General features: G+C 39.8%; 1 protein-coding gene across 2 annotated transcripts in view; it reads right to left on the minus strand.

The window, feature by feature from the left end:
* Positions 1–364: 364 nt before the first annotated feature.
* LOC128210279 (NACHT domain- and WD repeat-containing protein 1-like) overlaps positions 365–22,577 on the minus strand; it is a 28,475-nt gene continuing 6,262 nt past the window's right edge. For both annotated transcript variants that reach the window (XM_052914514.1, XM_052914515.1), the window contains exons 4-37: positions 22,309–22,378; positions 21,415–21,544; positions 20,840–20,925; positions 19,988–20,104; positions 19,685–19,800; positions 19,259–19,376; positions 18,329–18,422; positions 18,045–18,176; positions 17,786–17,911; positions 17,467–17,672; positions 17,085–17,233; positions 16,705–16,810; positions 16,049–16,261; positions 15,666–15,836; positions 15,343–15,502; positions 12,941–13,093; positions 12,667–12,816; positions 12,158–12,380; positions 11,696–11,852; positions 11,276–11,447; positions 10,880–11,050; positions 10,328–10,516; positions 9,832–10,083; positions 9,072–9,178; positions 7,898–8,067; positions 7,181–7,310; positions 6,272–6,437; positions 5,958–6,070; positions 5,490–5,589; positions 4,849–4,986; positions 4,344–4,505; positions 3,776–3,942; positions 2,450–2,618; positions 365–2,004 (exon numbers count right to left, since the gene is read on the minus strand). In XM_052914514.1, the coding sequence (XP_052770474.1) occupies positions 1,838–2,004; positions 2,450–2,618; positions 3,776–3,942; positions 4,344–4,505; positions 4,849–4,986; positions 5,490–5,589; positions 5,958–6,070; positions 6,272–6,437; positions 7,181–7,310; positions 7,898–8,067; positions 9,072–9,178; positions 9,832–10,083; positions 10,328–10,516; positions 10,880–11,050; positions 11,276–11,447; positions 11,696–11,852; positions 12,158–12,380; positions 12,667–12,816; positions 12,941–13,093; positions 15,343–15,502; positions 15,666–15,836; positions 16,049–16,261; positions 16,705–16,810; positions 17,085–17,233; positions 17,467–17,672; positions 17,786–17,911; positions 18,045–18,176; positions 18,329–18,422; positions 19,259–19,376; positions 19,685–19,800; positions 19,988–20,104; positions 20,840–20,925; positions 21,415–21,544; positions 22,309–22,378 (5,050 nt within the window). In that variant the 3' untranslated portion in view covers positions 365–1,837. The remainder of the gene's footprint in view (positions 2,005–2,449; positions 2,619–3,775; positions 3,943–4,343; positions 4,506–4,848; positions 4,987–5,489; positions 5,590–5,957; positions 6,071–6,271; positions 6,438–7,180; positions 7,311–7,897; positions 8,068–9,071; positions 9,179–9,831; positions 10,084–10,327; positions 10,517–10,879; positions 11,051–11,275; positions 11,448–11,695; positions 11,853–12,157; positions 12,381–12,666; positions 12,817–12,940; positions 13,094–15,342; positions 15,503–15,665; positions 15,837–16,048; positions 16,262–16,704; positions 16,811–17,084; positions 17,234–17,466; positions 17,673–17,785; positions 17,912–18,044; positions 18,177–18,328; positions 18,423–19,258; positions 19,377–19,684; positions 19,801–19,987; positions 20,105–20,839; positions 20,926–21,414; positions 21,545–22,308; positions 22,379–22,577) is intronic.

A 22,577-nucleotide genomic window follows, 5' to 3' on the forward strand; every position in this document is an offset into this window, starting at 1 on the left:
CGTATGCAGTAGCGGCGACTGTATGCAGTAGCGGCGATTGTATGTAGTTGTGACGTCTGTGTTTTGTAGCGGCGCCCGTACGCAGTAGTGACAATCATATGCAGATGTGGCGGATGTATACAGTAGCGGTGGCTATATGCCGCTAAGGCGCCCGTGTACAATACCGGCAACAGCGGCGACCGTAAAACAATAAAGACGACCTTACACAACAGCGGAAATAGCGGCGACCGTAAACAATAGCGGCGACCGTATACAACAGTGGTGACCGACTCTATAACCTAATTTACCTTCACATTTCAGCCAGGGTTTAGGTCTTGGGTGCGACTTTGCAAAGATAACATTCAGTGTTTGTGTAGTTGTTGGGTTTATTAACAATCTGCGGAATAATCTAAATATAAATTATATTAACAAATAATATCACAGTTTCAATCTTCTATATGATAACAATACTATAAAAACCGAAAACATATCCAAGTCTTAAAGTTTATGTTCAAAATATATATATAAATATGAGCATTTTATGGTATTCAAACGAATAAATTATACGGTCTTTTAAAATAAGTTGTTGACATATGTGAGCATTAAGAAAATGATAACATTTCCAACTAAAAATGACGGTGGCTTTGAAAACTGCACACGTTTGAAGTGTGGACAGCCAGCCTATAACAACTGAAGATTTAAATAAATGACATTGAAATAATGTTGACAAAATATTCGAAAAACAAGTGTATGTTGCGTAAGTGAACAAAAAGAAAAAAAATAGAGACGACCCTAAACATTGACCCTAATAATAACCTCATCTCTTTCCACAAGGTACTAGCGGAAAAGTCATTTTTATGTCAATCATTGAATATACCCGCTTTATACATGTATGATATCTCAAGAATCGCCATATAGAACACACCTTTACTCAACGAGTTCTGGGAATTTGTAAGTAAACTAATTGAATATAATTGTGTATAATTTGGCGACAAATGTCAGATTCTTTTATCACATAACCAAACAGACCTACCTGTTCTATCTGAGCTCATGATCTCATGAGCAGCCGAATACCCCACACTCACAAAGCAATGTCATTTCCCACGCTACATGCATTTCAAAAATGTAGTACCATTTCATTTCAAAGAAACTTGAATATTTAGATGGTATCCAGTAATAGTCACAGCATAAACACTATAAATTCATTTTGTAACATGTTCATGGCGTCATTTCAGTTTTAAAAACAGAAAGTGATGAATGTTTGAAGAATGAATTTCATAAAATCAAAGAGAAAATATCACGTGTGCAACTGGTGAGTTTTATGGAAAATGAACTTCTTTAATCGAACAACTCTTTATCTTAAAATATGAGAAAATAAAGTATGATTACCTGAAATATTACCAATAAGCAATTATTTCCAGTTAAACTGTTTACAAACACACCGGAGTGATATTATTAGACTACACGTGTGTTATTCAGAAAAATTAACGATCGTTATATTAACCTGGAAACAAGGTTTAGCATGTGAAAACATTTCAGCGGGTCTGTTTATCAAAAAGAAAGAAAACAATAATATATACAAGGTAATCAGGGAAGTTCTGTTGAAGTTGTCGACGTCGTTGCTGTGCCCCAAGACGAGCAATTGCAACTTGATAAACATGTTGCCAGATATACAAAAATGCTGGACACACCTTACAAGTTCGGTCAACTTGCAATGTCACCAGTATGTTATGAAAATGATTATCAGTTATTGATATCCACGAAAATAAACTCTTAATATGTTATTTCTAGCCACTTGATTCTATTTTCCTATGACTTAAATGTGGTATTAAAAAAGCAGTCTTAAGTCAATTGATTTTCAGTTCACTGCCCCCTCCTCGTCATCATCATTTTCATCATCGTCGTCATCATTATCCTCATCAGAGTCACTAAAGATCTCTTCGTCAGTGTCGGGGTCGTCGGCCTCGGGAGTGTAGTCTTTCGTCACTTTCGGCGAGCCGGTAAAGTTAATAGGAGGAAACTCCACTGCACAAGGAAGAAACAGAACAGTAGACATGCATGACGAACTTCGCTTCTCTACTAAAATTTCGCAAAACAACTAATAGCGTACCGTTATATATCATGCGTATTTATTCTTAACAATAAAAGTTTTTCGATGCCATAAGCAGTTGTAACCATAAGAAGTTCTCTGGATATAGTTTTAAAAAAACATACAACATAGTAACTTTCCATTTCGTAATTACTAGTCTAGTCATAATACACACTTGAGGATATTGCATTTGTATTTATTCCCACAACAGCTGTTTGGGTAATTGTTCTCACGCAAACAAAATTGACCAAATCTAATTGTTGAGCTGCTCGACAGTATCTCCCATCCGATGACATAACAATGACAAAAATAACATCATCATATGATATCTTACCATTGTGCATATTGTGATCATATAGTCACCAAATGTGTGCTTCTCACCTCTTTCATTGTATATTGGCGGCGCGGCCTCCGGTACCCTTCCAGCCATGTGGGCGTCCCCGTAATTCACAGTCCATCGCACCACCCCCGCCTCCGCTCGTCCGTCCCGTATACCGTTACTCGTCATGTAGAAATACGACCCGTCATCGCTCCAGTACGCCTTGTCCATCTGGAAAGGAAAATAACATAAATTATATTATGCGCTTACATCTACAACCAAAATATCATATTCCATTTTTTTCATTTGTTGATACCACTCATTTCTTTTTTCCTCTACGTACAAGTTATATTTAGACATTTACCAATGACTATTATCCGAAGCCCGTAGAATCTAATATTTCGAGGAGGGTAGCCTGAATTAGGTCTTACTAAGTGTCATAACTCATATACAAAATAACAGCTCTCGTGTTGTCCCCCTCATACAGAAGCAGTAAGGGGCTAGGGGAAACGTGTTGCACCCCTCTCGCAGAAGAGGTTCGGGATCAGGGGGGGGGGGGGGGGGGGGGGATGTTGATTTGTTTCGTTTATTTGAGTTTATCAAGGTCTTCCGCGCTATTGACTGAATTAATTTTGACGTGACCCCGCCGTGACGCAATGACGAATAAAAATAGATTTGTATGTGTGACATTTGTCCGAAGTGATTGTACTTCCCAATCAAATCCAGATATAGGTAGACTTGAAGGACATAGTGAGATAGACGAGATCGTGGTGCGATACCCTAGCTATTTGCGAAGAGACCGCTTGGTTCCTTCACGTGCTCGATACACGGAATACAACTTGCCTAGGTTTAACCAGACTGAGTACATCATTGTATCAGTTATAACCTTTTTTAATGCCGATCGCTAGGCAAAGGAGCTACTGGTGCCAAATGTTAACGTCTTATGGTTTTGTCGCGGTCGGGGTTCGAACCCGCCAACTTCTGCACCGAAGCGAGTGCTCTACTACTGAGCTTTGGGACACGTTCACGCGACCATTCAACATTTATAAAGACATAAGGACTTCATATTCAGAATTATTCACCTCGTAGTATCTGACAAGTGTTTCAAATTATTTAAACTTATGCTTCAACATTTGTAAAACCCTATGCTTAGAAAATAATGTCAGCTATAAAGCCATAACATATATTTGTGAAAAGTGACTATTGAAGAATTGTCGAATTAAAAGAGAGGATAAAATCCGTACATTTTGTGAAAACAGTCTGTTTTTTTATCCAGGAAACGCAACTAAGCGTGGTTCATAATCATCTTATAATTGTGATAACAGTGAAATCGAATACGCATATTTTAGTGGTTGAAAATATCATCAATATGTTTTTTTCAGGGTTACCTCGCTATCCAGGCTGTAGGTCGCGACCCGAGCATACGTGACCTTGTCCCACAGCATGAGGCAATCCTCCTCCGAGAAACAGCCGTACGTGACAATATAGGGGGCGCGCGGACACAGCGCCATCTTCACCGACGTCCTGTGGCCCTCCAGCCGGGAAAGCAGCTTCCCTAGGGACAATGGTGATTCATATTCATCAATTAACTACGTTTAAAAGATCGCATCAATACAAAATACGGATAGTTTACATGATAATGGTCATTTTAGTTTCAATGTATTCTACATTTAAACAATAGTTTCTACTATAGAATGTAAAGCACACGTTTCTACGGAATATCATTATTTATATTATATTAAATCAAACATGTTTCCTAAAAGCTTCCTTTTGATTTGTAATTAAGACATTACAAGAGAAAGCTTATAAGGTCTTTTTAACTTATACTAAAATTACATAAAAAGTACTGACTTTAGACCAATACACGGTGTATGTTATCTGTGTGTTTCAATACATTCTTTGTGTATGAATTCTGCTTGTTCTTATTTGAATACTATTCAGAAAGATGGGCTTCACCTGTCTGTATATCGTATATGCGACACACGTTGTCATAGCATGGCGTGATGATGCGGCTCTTGTCCAATGGGAATACGTCCTCTATTGCCGTAGTTTCGTCATTCTTCTTGAGCTGGTGCCGACGTTGGCCTTCTAAGTCAAACATTCGGAACAACTCGCGATCTGACGGGGTAATATATTATGAGCATGACTCTTTGTATACATAATTCAAATCGTGGAAATATATCAATTGTTATAAATAACACGTATACATAGCATGGCATGGCATAACATCTTATGCGAGTTAGTTTGTTCTAAACACTTTGATGTTGTCAAACAGAAGCTGCTAATCTATTTCATTGGAAAGTTGAAATAAATACATATAAATATAAAGTATAGAATATTATGTATACAGAGCTTTAGTGGTGATCCTCATAAGGCACAGGTTGAAATATGATTTCAAAATATTGAGCTCTATCTCTTTTATCTCACTTCCATCTCATTATAAAATTACTGTAAGACCTACTTTCCTTCACATCCCAGGCAATGAGATGTTCTACGTCTTCCTTGATGGCCTGGTCTATCGCCATGTCGGCACTGAAGAACAGCCTGCTTCCAGCATCGTCCAGCCACAGGTACGTCCCGAAATACTCCCCGTACTTCTCTGGTGTAAATAGGTCGGAAGAGTTTGAAAATTATATAAAACATGAATTGTGTGCATATACGAATATGTTTATACGTATATCTAGTTAACTGCCCTTAGACGTAGGGTATTTATTGTTACTATTCATAAAATATCGAAAGTATCGGTAAACATATTGTGTTCAGGCAACTGTTGAATTGTTCAAGAACTTGTGTACAGTCAGTAGCCAGTATGTAGCCACAGCATATAGCACAGCCAGTAGTCACTATGTAGACACAGCATATAGCACAGCAAGTAGCCAGTATGCAGCCACAGCATATAGCACAGCCAGTAGCCAGTATGTAGCCACAGCATATAGCACAGCTAGTAGCCAGTATGTAGACACAGCATATAGCACAGCTAGTAGCCAGTATGTAAACACAGCATGTAGCACAGCTAGTAGCCCGACCATTTCTGTATACTTAAAGGAAAATTGTATAACTGTTTGGTATGTTAAGTTGTATGTAAATGAAAAGTGTACGTACCAGTACCTATGGTACATATTACAGCCCTATTGACCAGATCAAATACCAGGATGGGCCCCTCATCGTAGGAGATGGCGGCCACTGTCCCTGGCTCATTCACCTAGACAAACACAGGCAGTTAGGACTTACCCTAATATTTCATATTACTTACAAACTGGTTGAAGGCTTTCACCTGGACCCTTTGCCGCCGTTTCAACAAAAGTTGGGTATCTACAGTTTGCCATTACAACTATAATCCAATAAAATACAGTCTTAAATAATTAATGCCACGATTTATATTTAAATTGAACCAATTGGTTTATAAAGATTAGAGTTCAGTTGTGTAAACGCAGTGTTCTCATTGACTGTACAATGATAAGTTGAACTAATAATCAAAATGGCTGGAGGCTTATGTAAAGCCTATGTATCTCAACTTTTTTCACATTTTCTCTACAAATACATTTCAATAAAAATGTATGAACTAAAAACCTTTAATTCCTGTGCCACCTTCTTCTCCGTGGTTTTGATGATGAAGTCAACTTTCCCACTGTCCAATGTGTACGCCTTCAAATGATGTCCTCCTCGCGTGCAACACAATAACCCTGTAGTGTACCAGTCAAACATGAATGATAAATGGCTGTAAATGCTGCATGTACAATGCCATTTAAAATTGTAGAATTCATAGTCTGTTCTACTCAAAAGTTTGAATAAAAAGTTATTAAACATAGTTTGCTTCATCATTTAATTTTGAAAATATATATAAGATATTGTAATTCCGTGCAACTTTTATTGAAGGACCTTACTGTTCTTCCCAGACGCAAACACACTGTTGTTACTGTCATGGATGCCTTGCAAGGTCACGGGAAATGTCATTGTATCAAGATCAAGGACGTGCAGTTTCCGGTTGTAACCCAGAATGAGGCGCCGATCATCCAATGGGTAAAACTTGCGTATTCCATCCAAACCGACCTGGACAAAATGTAATGAAGGTAACTTTTATATGAGTTTTATTCTTTTTTCCAACACGGCATTCATAATATGATTATAAATGTTTATTTTTTTTTTTATAAACAGTGCTTAGAATACATGTTTGTATTAAAAGAAAAAAAAAAGATTAAATTCCACGGTCACACGAAATTCATTTCTTGATAATTTGACAAGATATAAAGTATTACTAATATAAAAATAAAGTAGAAGTTTCTACGTGTTGTGACATTCACGCTAGTTTGATTTAAATAGGAGAGAATTAATGTAAAGGTGTGTATCTGTGTTTTTACCATAACATAAATTAGTATGACGACTTTGCATTGCTCAGGGCAGTTTCTTCTAAGCCAGTGCATGCGTGAATCATTGCAATATAGTTTTACAACCCGCGATCACGGATATTCGCATGTCACGTAAAAGACAAACAAACTTAGTTAATATGGAATTTCTTTTTGAAATCATATCACCATAATAATCAGCAAATTTATGTTCTTTCACCATCGCCTGCTCTTAAAATATCACAATTGAATAAAACTCTCTTTTTTCTCTCGCTCCATTTTTACAGATTAAATCACATGATCATGAAATCCATCTTATCATTTTAAGGTTAAACTTGAAATAGAAAGTATGTATATGTCAGATGATGTGAAGTTGCAAAACAAGGCATGTAAGTAATAACAATAATAATTATACGTGTTCATTCAACAAAAACACAAGAAGAAACGTACAAACGTTCTGAGTTTCACGTATTTCATCTGTCCAACGTCATACACGCCTAGGATGACGTCATCGTTACTGCTTCCACTTGCGGTCCCGTGTACAAATATGTAGCCATGGTACGGCAGGGCAACAGGGGTACTACAAAACACAACACACGTGTTAGCTATGTTGTCTTTGAACTGCATTCAAATAACATGTTAGCATGTACCATTTACGAGTTTCCGGTCAGGATAAGAATTACCGAGCGCACTTGCGGAAGCCTGAAACTAGGCTTGCAGGACGCTTAAGTCACGAATGAGTAAAACACATGATATATATACTCTTTCTTACATACCTTTTAGACTAAATTGTTCTGAAATTCATTGCAAGAGATCAGAAAGGCGAAATAAAAGTGCTTGTCCTCAAATTGAGCATACAACTTTGTTTATGGTGTCATGGCACGCACTCATTTCAATTCAAATATAATATAACATATATATTATAATAGAGCGTGATGCTATCACGAGGTTCTGTCAAGGTTGTGAAGACTCAGAAGCAGGTATATATGCATGTTAACGACATCCTAAATCCATGGCAGATGGACTAGTAATACAATTTAAACGTTTCCTCTAAACAATGTGTTAGGGAAACGTAAATAATATAATAATATAAATTAAAATTATACTCAATTACAGTCGAACATGAAAAAGAATAGTTTGATTAATTAGTAATGGGAAGTTTTGAACCTGTATTTCTTGATTGGTGTGAACGGCTCTACACACGTGGTGGAGGTGACTTTCTGTCGGCGGCGGTCCCACACGCGCAGGTTGCTGTCCTCCGAGATGGTGACCACGTTCAGTGAGTCGGTCGTCCGCACACCAATTATGTCGCTCTTATGCTCGAGCCGGTCAATCTCCTGCATGGACGAACGTTTACTTCAATAAGGCTCTTAACATATTCGGCCCACAGAAAACAGGGTGAGGAATCACGTGACTTCAAAGGTGTTCTCACATGGGTCACCGCGGGTCACAACCGATGTACAACTTAAATTCTAAATAACTATTGCGACAGAAAAAAAATACGAAAATATGTCTATTGCTTGTATTTTAATGCTGCAATCCTTGGCCAAAACTTAAACTTGACGGAAATTGGTGGAGCGATGCCCAAGAATTGCATCATCAAAAGACTTGAATTGACACAAGATGTTTTTTTATTTGACATATAATGGTAAGGAAAACCCTTTCGAATGTATCCACAACTGGATAGGAAAAATATTGCTTATGGCTCAATGTAATAACACGAGCTCTTTCCGTAAGGCTGAAGTCGGTTTACGACTACGCGTAAAAAAGTATTCTTCAGTTTATAACTGATTAAATGTATTTTATGTCAGTTGAAAAGTTCGATATGTTAATTGCACTGTCGCATACAACTGTCATTATCATGCTAAGTGATTATGTTAATGGCATAACGATGAACTTTACATGTTCAAGTTAAAAATAATCTAATATTCTCAGTACTGTTCTCTTCTCTTCTGATAATCATTAGCGGATTTAGACGAGGTGCACCCGGCGCGCGCACCCTCTAAAATTGTTAAGGTTCACTTTTTTATGTCAATATCCGAGGTACAATATGACAATGATGGACTAAAATGCAATATTTCAGACTCAATGTCTCAATATTCCTTGGGGACGACTTAAAGTCCCAATTAACCCATTGAAAACCATGGATTGTTCGTATTCTTTGGGAAGCGAGCGTTCGTTCTTTGTTGCCTCTCCAAACTGCGCCCCCTCTAACTCGAACTCCTTAAACCGCCCCTGATATTAGTTATGTTCACATTTCCTACGAACTATTCTTAAGTTATGAGGTGCCTTCTTTGATGTAACATATATGTTGATATCTCTTAATTCGGTATATGCTCACCAGTAATGATGCTGTGTCGTAGAAAATCACAAAATTGTTGTTTGTGACCCAGAAATGTTTCCCATCTCCGTCAAAGCCCAAGTGATTGAATGACAGTTGTTCGTTTGCTGCAATAGGAACCACGTCTGTCACCACGTCAAACTCATACAATATAAGGACATATAAGGAGATCCAACATGAATTTAAAAAAGGTCAAGGTTTACAGACATTGCTTTTGACTTTCAGCCGTATTAAAGATAATAAGTGAGGATGATGTGGTCGAGAGAGGTCTATATCCGATACACAAATGTGTGAATATTGATAACTGGTTATCCCAAAGTATCTCGATATAACCACAGTGATTTTTGGAAATTTGTTGTTATAATTGACCATTCATGAGTTGTGCCCATTCTCGAAGTCATTGTTCATTATTCCATCGACAACATTAGTATTAATTATGCAATAGAAAAATACGTACCTGGTACTGGTAGCAAGCATTACCAGTTTCAGGTACGTATTTTGTGGAAGGAATAATGAACAGTGGCTTCGAGCATGGTCACAACACATTAATGGTCAATAATAACAATTGATTTCTGAGAATCAAGCCAATTTGCATGTTTATAACATCTAAGTTTCTCTTTCCCGTTTGGGCGGCTAACGTATCTCGTTAAAACGAGGTCGGATTTCTGGCGTACCAGTATATTTGTCAAATATAGTTCGTGCGAGCTCAAAGTTGGCTTATTACAGTTTGGTATAAAGCGAAAATCAAAAACAACTATACGTGGAATGGAGCGTAGTCGGTTGCCATGGAAATCTGCGAAGACGATCTCGCTGGTGAACAATGTTGTATACATGAGGTGGGTCTCGTCCGGGTGTATGGAGATAGCCTCGACCTCGTGCTCATCGAAATCACCGTCATCTGTGGGGATCTTCTCAAAACCACGGAATGGTGGAATAAATTGGAACGTCTTATGGTCAAGGACGGTTATGAAATATTGGTTCGCATCGCACACCGCTAGAGCTGTGTTGCTGGCTGAAAAAGGAGCGTCAATCCAGTAGCCAAAACTTATACACACCAGGCAACACAAAATGACCGCATTGAAACTGTAAATGAAACAAGAGTTCACTGAGGGTTTAAACTAGTTCATCAGTTCTCGATCTCACACTGGTCTCAACTGTCACATGTTTAAAAGCATGAAATATACTTATAACAAATGGTAACAATTTTATACCGTAGTGTGTTTCATCCATCTATACTGCTGGGATACTGAACTTACCAACAGGGTAGCTCACGGAGCCGAATGTAAGCTGGGAGTCGAGTGTGTGTGTACACGTCTGTGTCTCTATGTCGTTGACGAGACATTGATTCCGGTTGAAGGTCACCACCAGCCCCTTATTTGGTCCCGCAACACAGAATGTCTTGGACGTGTTGCCCCCAGGGTAGGGGAATTTGGCACATAGTTTGCCTGAAAAAATGAAGGTCAACTTCACCGCTTTGAAGCATAACAGTCAGCATTTGTGTTGTTCCTATATAAGCAATATCACCATGCTTGCAATCAGTTACGTCTCGAGTTACGTTTCGTCTTATTTAATGGAATTCTACGCAAAAAGAGCCGAGAATGACAGTAATATGGTATATCATAAATTGTGCTGACGTCATTTCGTCTTTCAAAAAAACAACATTAAAACTTAAGTACATGTTTATAATAAATTACATACTTCTACGCACGTACATTTGCAATTTTTCAACATAACATTATAAAGAGATCAAAAACTGTTAACATGTCCATATCAACGCCCTAAATTCTTTTGGTTTCTGTCAACCATACCCGTTTTGACTTCCTCCACGTGTATGGTGCTGCCGGCCTCGGCTACGACGCATGTGTCCCCCTGGCAGAAGTAGGCAGCCGTGCACTGGGCTTTTCCCGTCACCTCCCGTAGAAGGCGTGGTGGGTCCGACATCATGTCCCATATCTTTACACGCTTTTCAGATTGACACACTGAAAAGAGTGCGGGGAAAGTAAATGAATATATTGTTAAGTTTATCGATTTGAGCTGCATTCGATGAAAAAAATACATTCAACTATTTCACGTATTGTTGATACCCTATGCAGAATGTCAACGTCAAACGAATTCACTGCGATAGTAAAGGTTTTAAACAGCAACATAAGTGCTCACGACCAAACAAATTTCAACCGGCTATCAGTCACCGCGAAATGGCATACCTGTGACGACGTACATTCCATCCGCGGACATGTCAATCATATCGACATCGCTACCATGAGCACTAAAGCAGTGAATTAGCTGACCGCCTGGGCGCTCCAGAATGTCCAGGTGCGGCTCTAACCATGGCTGCTCATCATACGCCCGCAGACGCGCCTTGAACTCCGACACGGCCTTTGACATGAAGATGATGAGACCGAGGTTACAAGGTGATTTGCATTGATCTTTGCTTTATCAAACAAAGGGAAGTGGGTTTAGGTAGAGAAATAAAACATTAAGTCGGAATCATCCTCTCAGGTGTTTAATCCCACATTCGCAGCGGACTCGGCAGGATAAAAAACTAATAACATATCTATTATAATACACACATTGTATACACAAGCTTTGGTTTCAGTATTTGTCTTTGTAAATATCATGCATACCGGCGAGTCAGCGAGTCGCCCTAGTAGCTGTGGGACGAACTGGACTTGGTCCGTCTGCATCCCCTTGCGGGAGAGCAGCAGTGCTTGGAGCACTTCCTGTAACAGCTCGTCATCAGGGAATCGCGATGTAGCCGCAATGTAATCGTCCAGGAAGTTCCTGGATGGAGACAAGAATGGCTGATAAGAATGAAATTTCGCGCTTACAAACAAACGGACAGTTTTCCTTTTATATCTGACAACAATGTTTGCATTAGTAAGTGTGACTGAATTTAATGGAACTGAAATAGTTAATCATTTAGGTTTTCGCAGTATTTATTATGTTGACTTTCATATCTTCCGGGTTGTTTTAACACTGAATCAAAACACTTGCTCGTTCAAAATGTATTTTGAGTATGATATAATTTATGGTTCTGTTAAGTTTGATTTGAGATTTAAGAATCCATAACATCCATTATAACTCACTCTACTGGCTGTGCCTGCAGCTTGGTGACGGCGAACTTGATGTTTGCGAGACACTCGTCCTTGAGGAGCTGGAGCTGCCCCGCCCACATCCGGTGGTAGGGGAGGTTGTTGAGCGTCCGCAGGTTGAACTCCCCTTTCTCCCCGAAACGCAGGGGCTGATCGCTCACCATCCGGTCCTCCTCCAGGTGCTGTCCACTAGCATTCGTGTAGGCCTTCTTCCGGCCTGGTGGAAAAACATAATTTCAAGCATTGTCTTATAACTATAAAGACCCTGCTGGTGTTATTCAACTGTGTATTGCTATTCATTATAAACATGTATAAAAAAGAATGATGCAATTGAGGATGTTTGGTCGCTGTTTGCACCATTAACGTCTTATAATGAAGAACGTTGTTATCATGTAAGGATATGGGTATATGCTTAATAAGAAACCATACTTCACATATTCTTTTTACCAATTTGAAAGATGTTTCACTATACTTTTAAATGTGGGAATATTGTGTTCAAATACCGTTTGCCCAGGTTCCATTAAAGAAGTCCGCGAGGTTGGCGTGCATGACCTTGGTCTGTTCCGGGTCGCTACAGTAGCGGTCCGTGGCCGCTTCGATAAACTGGCGGTGGTACCAGCACAACACGCGCGACCCGTCCGCTCCCCGCTCAGCTGAAAAGGACAAATCATCATCATCATCATCATCATCATCATCATCATCATCATCATCATCATCATCATCAAATTTATCTTTAAAAAAATTCTAGATGGTAATTAAGGTACAAATTTGCTTTACCGATGTACTGGTCTATATCCGTCCGCACCCGGACGAGGAGAAGTGGCGGCAGTCTCCGCATGGGCGGGGTCCAATACATGTATACGTCATTTAGCACGTCATCGTCACAAGATAACACGTCCTCCAACTCAGATTCCGTTATTCCATTACGCGCTGAAGATAAGAGGGTGATATTTTACTTTTGCAGGGTATGTGATATAAAATGGTGATATTCTACCTTCACATGGCATGCGCTATAAGAGGGCGATATTATACCTTCACATGGCATGCGATATAAGAGGGCGATATTCTACCTTCACATGGCATGCGCTATAGGAGGGTAATATTCTACCTTCACATGGCATGCGCTATAAGAGGGGTTTATTCTACCTTAACATGGCATGCTATATAGTAAGGCTATATTCTATCTTAACATGGCATGCACTATAGGAGGGCTATATTCTACCTTAACATCGCATGCGCTATGAGAGGGGTTTATTCTACCTTTATATGGCATGCGCTATAGGAGGGTAATATTCTACCTTCACATGGCATGCGCTATAGGAGGGTAATATTCTACCTTCACATGGCATGCGCTATAAGAGGGCGATATTCTAACTTAACATGGCATGCGTTATAGGACGGCTACATTCTACCTTAACATGGCATGCGCTATAGGAGGGCTATACTCTACCTTAACATGGCATGCACTATAGGAGGGCGATATTCTGCCTTCACATGGCATGCGGTATAAGAGGGCGATATTCTACCATGCAATATAAGAGGGCTTCATTCTACCTTAATATGGCATGCGCTATAAGAGGGCTATATTCTACCTTTATATGGCATGCGCTACAAGAGGGCGATATTCTACGTTTATATGGCATGCGCTATAAGAGGGCGATATTCTACCTTTATATGGGTGCGCTATAAGAGGGCTATATTCTACCTTCACATGGCATGCGCCATAGGAGGGCTATATTCTACCTTCACATGGCATGCGCTATAGGAGGGTAATATTCTACTTTCACATGACATGCGCTATAAGAGGGTAATATTCTACCTTCACATGGCATGCGCTATGAGAGGGCTTCATCCTACCTTTACATGGCATGGGCTATGAGAGGGCTTCATTCTACCTTTACATGGCATGCGCCATAGGATGGCTATATTCTACCTTCACATGGCATGCGCTATAGGAGGGTAATATTCTACCTTCACATGGCATGCGCTATGAGAGGGCTTCATTCTACCTTTACATGGCATGCGCTATAAGAGGGCTTCACATTACCTTTACATGGCATGCGCTTTAAGAGGGTGATATTTTACCGTTACATGGCATGCGCTATAAGAGGGTGATATTCTACCTTTACAAGGCATGCGCTATGAGAGGGCTTCATTCTACCTTTACATGGAATGCGCTATAAGAGGGCTTCATATTACCTTTACATGGCATGCGCTTTAAGAGGGTGATATTTTACCTTTACATGGCATGCGCTATAAGAGGGTGATATTCTACCTTTACATGGCATGCGCTATGAGAGGGTGTAATTCTACCTTTACATGGCATGCGCTATAAGAGGGCTTCATATTACCTTTACATGGCATGCGCTTTAAGAAGGTGATATTTGACCTTTACATGACATGCGCTATAAGAGGGTGATATTCTACCTTTACATGGCATGCGCTATGAGAGGGTGATATTCTACCTTTACATGGCATGAGCTATGAGAGGGTGATATTCTACCTTTACATGACATGCGCTATAAGAGTGTGATATTCAGAGCGGTGATATTCTACCTTTACATGGCATGCGCTATAAGAGGGTGATATTCTACCTTTACAGGGCATGCGCTATAAGAGGGTGATATTCTACCTTTACAGGGCATGCGCTATGAGAGGGCTTCATTCTACCTTTACATGGCATGCGCTATGAGAGCGCTTCATTCTACCTTTACATGACATGCCATTGAGAGGGCTTCATTCTACCTTTACATGGCATGCGCTATGAGAGGGCTTCATTCTACCTTTACATGGCATGCGCTATGAGAGGGCTTCATTCTCCCTTTACATGGCATGCGCTATGAGAGGGCTTCATTCTACCTTTACATGGCATGCGCTATGAGAGGGCTTCATTCTACCTTTATATGGCATGCGCTATGAGAGGCCTTATTCTACCTTCGCATGACACGTGCTTACTGAGAGGTTGTTTTATTTCAAACCATATTGTATTTTAGTTTTTCAGTTATAAAGTAAATCTGCGATTGTTCGAGCAGGCGATCGTTCGAGACCTGTCGATTTGTTGAGGTCGAAGTTAGGTCCCGACCCTTCTATTTTCATATAAATTATTCTGTACTCAGACGTTAAAACACACAAATGATAATTAACCTAAAATGACCTTATTCATTTAGTTGGGAACGTACCGAGTGTGAGATATCCGAGCGCCCTGCTGGTCAACATTTTCCCGTGCATCTTCTCCAGACGTGTAAATAGGCTAGTGACGGCCGCCCGGACCGTGGTCTCAAGCACCGTCCGCTCCCCGGCGTCAAACGACCGCCACAATATTGCCTCCTCCACACACAGCTGAAATGATACACGTACATATTGCGTAATTAAAAAGTCATTTAACTTTCTTTAACTGCAGTTAATATTAAGACAAAACTACGAACATTATATGAATGTGGCGATTTTTAATGCTTGCCGCCATATTGATCTTCAATATGAAAACAAAAAATCATTGACCTACCTTCAAGAAGAGCGGTGTCGGGTTTTGTTTAAAGGTATTAAGGAGGATATCCGTCTGTGCGTGTGTGAGGCGGCGGTTCCGACCCTCCAGTAAGGCTGTTACGATGGTCCGTGCCTCACCTTCTCCCAAGTCCGGCACCCCAACATGCTGACCCTCGTCCGGTACCAGAGTCTATAAGGTTTATCGATAAAAAAAATCAGTGTGTGATGGCGACGTCCATGGATGTTCACAACTAAAATACTTGTTACGATTACCAATGTGTTGTTTTCTATTGGAACAGCTTAAACCGTTTGTTGTTGAAGAAATCAATCATCTACCACATATAGTGGTCACACAGATATAGGCGTAAAGCACCCATTATAGGGTTGTGAGGGCAGACATACCTTGAATGCGGGAAATGCCTCATACTTGTCGTCTGGGAGGGTGGAGACGATGATCTTGCAGTGAGGCGGCAAGACAGCCGGGAGCCACGCGAGGCGGCGGCCCCCGTGGGCGGTGTCCAGCTGGTCCAGGGAGTCGATTATGAGCACCAGAGGCTTGGTGGGCTTTGCCGCTTTGAGCGTCAGTTTGAATCGCATCTTAAGCAGCTCTAATACCTGGTAGATTATAGATTATAGTAAGATGGGACATACGTAAATTAATATTTTAGATTCCAGAAAGGTACGAGGCTTTAATAACTGGAGAACCAAGGCTTTTTGAAAAATTTGCTTTATTATTTTTATTTGAAGGTAGTATGTAGGGTTGAACAGCTTGCAACACTGTAATATTTCATGTCATATATTTATAGGCTCAATGTTTATAGTATAATACACGATATAAATAGAATGAATAACGCAAATTGCCATGTGAACCATTTACCTTGTACCATTGTGCAGGTACATACCGCCCGAACAGCAAAGGTCAAATAGATTGCTTAAATGTCTTTAAAAACATAAGTAAAATGTCTGTACTGTAGTATGATATTTGACAGTCAGGCAGAATGAATAAATCTACGAGGTTTTTCGTGTATATTAAGGTATAACGATGGGTACGCGTGTACCTGAGAGGTTTGGATGGATTTCAGCCCGAATACCCGTATAATTTGGCTGAGTAAGGAGTAGAGGAGTGGAACCACGGAGGAACTGAACCGAGTCGTACCTAGGAACCTGTAAAGACACACGGACAGACACAAGTATAAACTTGAATAGACACACGTATATGTACACTAATTATAATTCATGTACGTTATTTAATTGCTCTATTTTGTAACCAGCATATGATTTTATTGTGAATAGTATGTTGACGAATTGACGAAATACATGTTATAGACATATCTACAATGTGCCATTATACGCTAGCCCATAGAATATAACCAAGCTTCTGGTGATTAAATATTGTATCGGTATAAACCACCATTACACCGATACACATTCCATTTACCTGAGCATGACGACTGCATTATTATTGTTGAGCCAGGTTCGGGCCTGTTTGGCGACCATGGCCATGATGGACGTTTTTCCGGTCCCGCTAGCGCCGTGCAGCACCAGTGGCTTCGTGTTGCCTGTGTCTGTCACGTACGCCTTGATTTTCTATAAAACAATCACTCCATGACTTAGATCTAGGATTATACAATTAGCATACTAGTAATTGTATTGTTAACACAAGGCCAAAAGTATATGTATCCCAGATGGGCACAATAATTAATGTTGTTTTATTGAGTTTCTGTGGTTATCTAAATGTACATACATCCTGTTTAGGTGAAAGTGCCATGTAAGTCGTACTGTGTGTCCCTACGACATGCTTACACAGAAAGCTAACTCACTTCGAGTATTTCCTCACGGCCCTGGAAAGTCTCACACTTGGCCTGGCACATGCGCACGTGCTGCAGGATCTCTTCCGGCAGTGCACCGTGCGTGATATTCTTAGCCTTCACTGCCTGTTCCACCAAGGACACCATGTTGCGTACAAAATCCTCGCACATCGAATCCAGGTATTTCCGGTGGGCGGCATTCGCGTCCGGGTCGATTCCTGTAGAGTATATCTATGTGTTAGTGTTTTTGAGCGTACTATAGGTTTGCGATTGTTTATAGCTTCGTTCAATAGGCAGAGCAGTCTATGAGCAATGACGTTGGTGTACGTACCCCCGGACCATGTAACGTGGTAGTTGAGTATCTGGTCAGGGGAGAGAACCTTCTGCATTCGCTGTTCTTTAAGCTCTCGCAACATTCGCTGGGCCCTTTCAACCTTCTCTGTAGGACCCAGGCACTCTGTAAGAAACAGGAAACCGGTGAAGGAATGAGAGCAAAAACTTCCTGAAAGTTATCAAATATGTGCAGATAGACCTTTCTCAATGCCAACCTCCACCCAGTGAATAAAATGTATTCTTGACCACTGAAATACCCATATATCTGGACAATGCGTAGTTTTTCTCCTGGTTCTCAATGTCGTCGATGTCCCTCTTGAGCCAGAGGGCGCACTTGACCGCGTCGCCGGTCGCTGTTAGGAGCCCCTCTTCCACTTCCGTCTCCGTTACTAAAACAATAACATTAACATTATCGAATGAAATGATATTGTCTTACATAATTGACAACTAAAAGATGATCATACGCAAGTTTAGGGACTCGGAGGTCGGACTGAGCGTGCTATATGAACTTCAGCTCAGTTGCGACATGGGTTACATTTACCTGACATGATGAACTTCCTGGCGCGTTCATGGTCGAAGGCTGCCCGGGCCGCAGCGTCCAGCCAGTCCTGCATCTTTCCGCTCTCTTCCCACCACTGACATGTGTATAATGAGCAATATTTTAGAAACAGTTCTGTTAGGACTGATAAGCTTTCCATCCTATGTCTAAACTCGGCAAATAATGAGCTAAGAGTCACCTATATGTAGAAATTGAAATCGCATGTAGTTTATTAGAGTTCATTGACACGCAGTTTGCAATGAGTGGACTTCTGTAGTGTATCTGGTGATAGGGGTTGTTTTTTTTTTTCTCATTTCTTGTACATGCTTAGTATTGATTTGTCAAAATGTCCTTGATCTTGGCCTTCTTCTGGGAGATTCAGTTTCATTCCGAAGTTATTACATTACATATAATAGTGTGAACACTCAAACAAGGATATCTTGATCCCGTTATATTATGAATCATTCGCTGACAACGTAAAATGAACCATTAACGTGTTTCCAAATGAGTCATTTTCACAACTTTTAACGTGATGATGATACTATTATTCACGTATTTAAATATAAGTTTTGCCCGTTGACCAGCATACACTAATGTAGTAGTAACTACAGAGATACTGCTTCCGTATTTGCCCGTTGACCAGCATATACTAATGTAGTAGTAAGTACAGAGACACTGCTTCCGTATTTGCCAGGTGACTAGTATACACTAATGTAGTAGTAAGTACAGAGATACTGCTTCCGTGTTTGCCCGTTGAACAGCATATACTAATGTAGTAGTTACTACAGACACACTGCTTCTGTATTTGCCCGTTAACCAGTCTAACGCACACATTTTGGAATCATACTCAAATTGAGGAAATAGTGTAAAGCAAATCCAATCAACTGATCAATAAACGAAACCCCTAAAGACAATGCAACGTCGTGTCTATACCTGCTGCTTGGCGACCTTCTGTTTTTCGCGGTCTGTGCTGATGAAGTCTGGCAGGTTCGTGCTGATGGACGAGAGAACGTAGGAGGCCGGGACATTGTTGTCGTCGAGCCGGTACCACCTGATATATAAAACTATTATTTTTATTTTTGAAAGCGCTATATGATTAAGTTAACTGAATATGATATATTTGACGTTCTTTCTTTCAAAGAATATGTGTAGATTTGTATATTGAATGTCAATGTATTAATTTCAAAAACTTAACTTTGCACTGTCATATGTACGTGTAAAATAATTCCACGTCCCTGTTGACGCGTTTTACGTATTTTGTTTTGCAATTGAGCTTACCCTCGAGTGGAAATAAACAGAAAAAGAAAAGCTTAAATGTATGAACATTTCCAATGGGTTAATAATACTAGTATCACAAACTTGTCGAAGAGTGTCTTGGTGTCAGCATCCGTGACGTGTTCCATGAGCGTCTGGAACTCTCCCGCCTCGATCACCCGGGGAAAGGCCGTGTACCCGTACTTGTGTGACAACAGCGACTGCAACAAATCACTTGTTAAAACTCCGCTATATTGGAAAGGTTAATGATTGTACTGTAGTAATGCCTCAGATGCAGCATCAACGTAGTTGACGTTACAACATATCTTTATTACTTCTGTATGATTATAAGATTATAATATTACACGATAAGGTGTTTGAATATTTGCCAATGTTCCAAGTACGTACTACAAACGATGGCCCTGTGGACAGTTTCCGGCAGAGGGCGAGCTCCTTGAGACACAGCTCGGTGCCCATATGGTCGTCCGTCGCCTCGTCCCGCACTCCCCACCGCATGTCAACCACCTGAAACAAATATAAGAAATATGATTTAATAATTTGTGATCATATTGCACGAGTCCGAATCGGAGATAAAGCTCCTGGTGCTACAGTTCGCACATATTGAAACGAAATCGGAGTCAACCTGTAGTATAATTGCACTTACACGGTACCACATTTTCGAAATATGTAAATTTAATAAATATGTTAGATAAAATGTAAGTCAAACTTATGTGTGTACAAATAAACAAAAGGCACAGCTGCACAACGGAAGTGTCCTAAGCTCATTGTCTTTGCATCACCGATAAGTGGTAGAGCTGGCGTTTTGTAGGCGTGTAATGGCTAATTTGTTTTTGTCACAATCGCAGATTTCAAATACTGCTTTCGTCCAACGTGTATTACATTAGTGAAGTAACAAACTTGAATGTGCTTGCGACAAATTACATGTAATTCCTGTGCAATAATTCAAATTGTATATTCTTAAACGAAGTTATTGTTTGACCAATCACGTGCATGTTTATTGCCCCCTTTTCATGGGAATATCTTAATACGCTGGATCAGAGGGTCCTTGGATCGAGCCCCATACGGAGCTTTGTCGATGCTCAGTAGAACGAGAATATTAATCGCACATACATGTAAGGATTTAAAACTGTGCATATGTCCGTATCTTCGTCGCTATAAAAGTGCTTCAGACATTACGTTACTTGCTAACAATTGCGTCGTTAAATAAATCTTACTCTTACATTATCTTATATTTATTACCTGAAATTCGTATCCCAATTTTCGGCAAACCTCCTTTACTTTCGGGTAGGCGTATTTCATCAGCATATTCCTTTCATGCTTTGTATCTATAATAATAAAAAGCACACAATGATCTATAAAATTGGAATGTACACAATCATCTATAAAATTGGAATCTACACAACCATCTGTATCAATGATATATACACAATAAAAATGTGATTAGTTAGAATAAAGGTTTGAAAAAAAACACATCAAAATACTCTACAGTTGTTGTCCTATTTTACTATCAAGTTGAGATTTACTTTTGTTATAAAGCAAAAGCATTGACTAAAGATTCATTGGACTACCAGTATTTCTTTCAAATATAATTTAATGAAAGTAGAACTTAACTTACACATTCCCCTATACAAACCACAAATACAGTAGGCCAAAGAGGTACACGACGAATTGAAATGTTATGTACAGTGGATTAGAAATTATCATCCCTGCTAGACGCACAACTCCAGTACAGTGCACTTTCAGGTGCTGGAGGTCAGCGTCTAGCGGGTGTTGGTATTTGGCGAAGGGTTGCATGTTGTCAACGGCGGGTATACCTGTGAATGTACTGCTGGTGAAAATGCGGACGATCTTTGCAGACGGAGGGCACTCAACACCCATGTTCCCGCCAACAACCTCGTTACCGAGCGCCGCCTTTTTCGCCTGTCCGTCCACAGTTTTTAAACTCTAAGAACAATAAGGTTTCTGATGTCATGTGATAAGATATAAATTCATTGTGAACTAACTTTGATCGTTTTATTAATAGTACACATGGCAATAGTTAACTCTGAAGCAGAATTAAACTACCAAACAGATTTTTTTTTAAATTTAATGTGTTATTTACATGACTTTGAAATGATGGTTAATTTAAGACCATTACAAGGACCTTCACGTGTGGGATCTGTTTTTGCTTTTTTCATGCTGATTCAAAAGTAATTGCTAGTCTCGAATCCTTCTAGAGAGTACTTACAATCACATGTACACCTAAATAATTGGACTTACAAAGTGTGAGACGTTTTCAGGCTGTAGGCCACTTAAGTACCGCAAATCAAAATCAGGTATTGTCAGATCTACTTTTTGAAATGAAAATGCGTTGACTAAAAGACCGTGCTTTATTTTACTAATTACAAAAAAAGTCCCCAGGCCCAGCCACTATCGGGTTTCATTAGCAATAGACATGCGAGATGAAAGTATTGTTCATATATCCTAGTACATATTGGTTTAGCAGTTCCTGTTAAGAAACTGGCTAATTGTATTCAAACATCATCAATTTTTACCATCATTACCTTTTCTTAGCTATAGTTAATGACAAGCACTTAAAGGTTACAGATTGGGGCCACTCAAAATAGTTTCTGATTCGAATTTCATTGCCTGTGAACAGAGTAGTTAAAAAAGGTAAAACAACGCTTGTTGCGCCTACAGCCTTTCAACGTTTTCAGCGCGTTCATTACCCCTCTTAACATTTTTTCAATTTCGTCGATTTGCTTCAGGAGATCGTTGCATTTCTTTTTCTCTTCCTCTCTGAAAACAAATAGACACGAACAGTATGTGTTAAGGAACAGCATCTTCCTGAATGATGATATGTTAAACGGTTTAACAACATTTATTTGAACCATGCTTGAATGTTCTACCACATAACATTACATTGACTAGCATACGAGTGTCGGTTCATTCTTTAGGAATCCACACTGGTAGATATGCAACTAGCACTATTCCTAAA

Source organism: Mya arenaria, chromosome 12 (genome assembly GCF_026914265.1).
Source record: "Mya arenaria isolate MELC-2E11 chromosome 12, ASM2691426v1".
NCBI lineage: Eukaryota > Metazoa > Mollusca > Bivalvia > Myida > Myidae > Mya > Mya arenaria.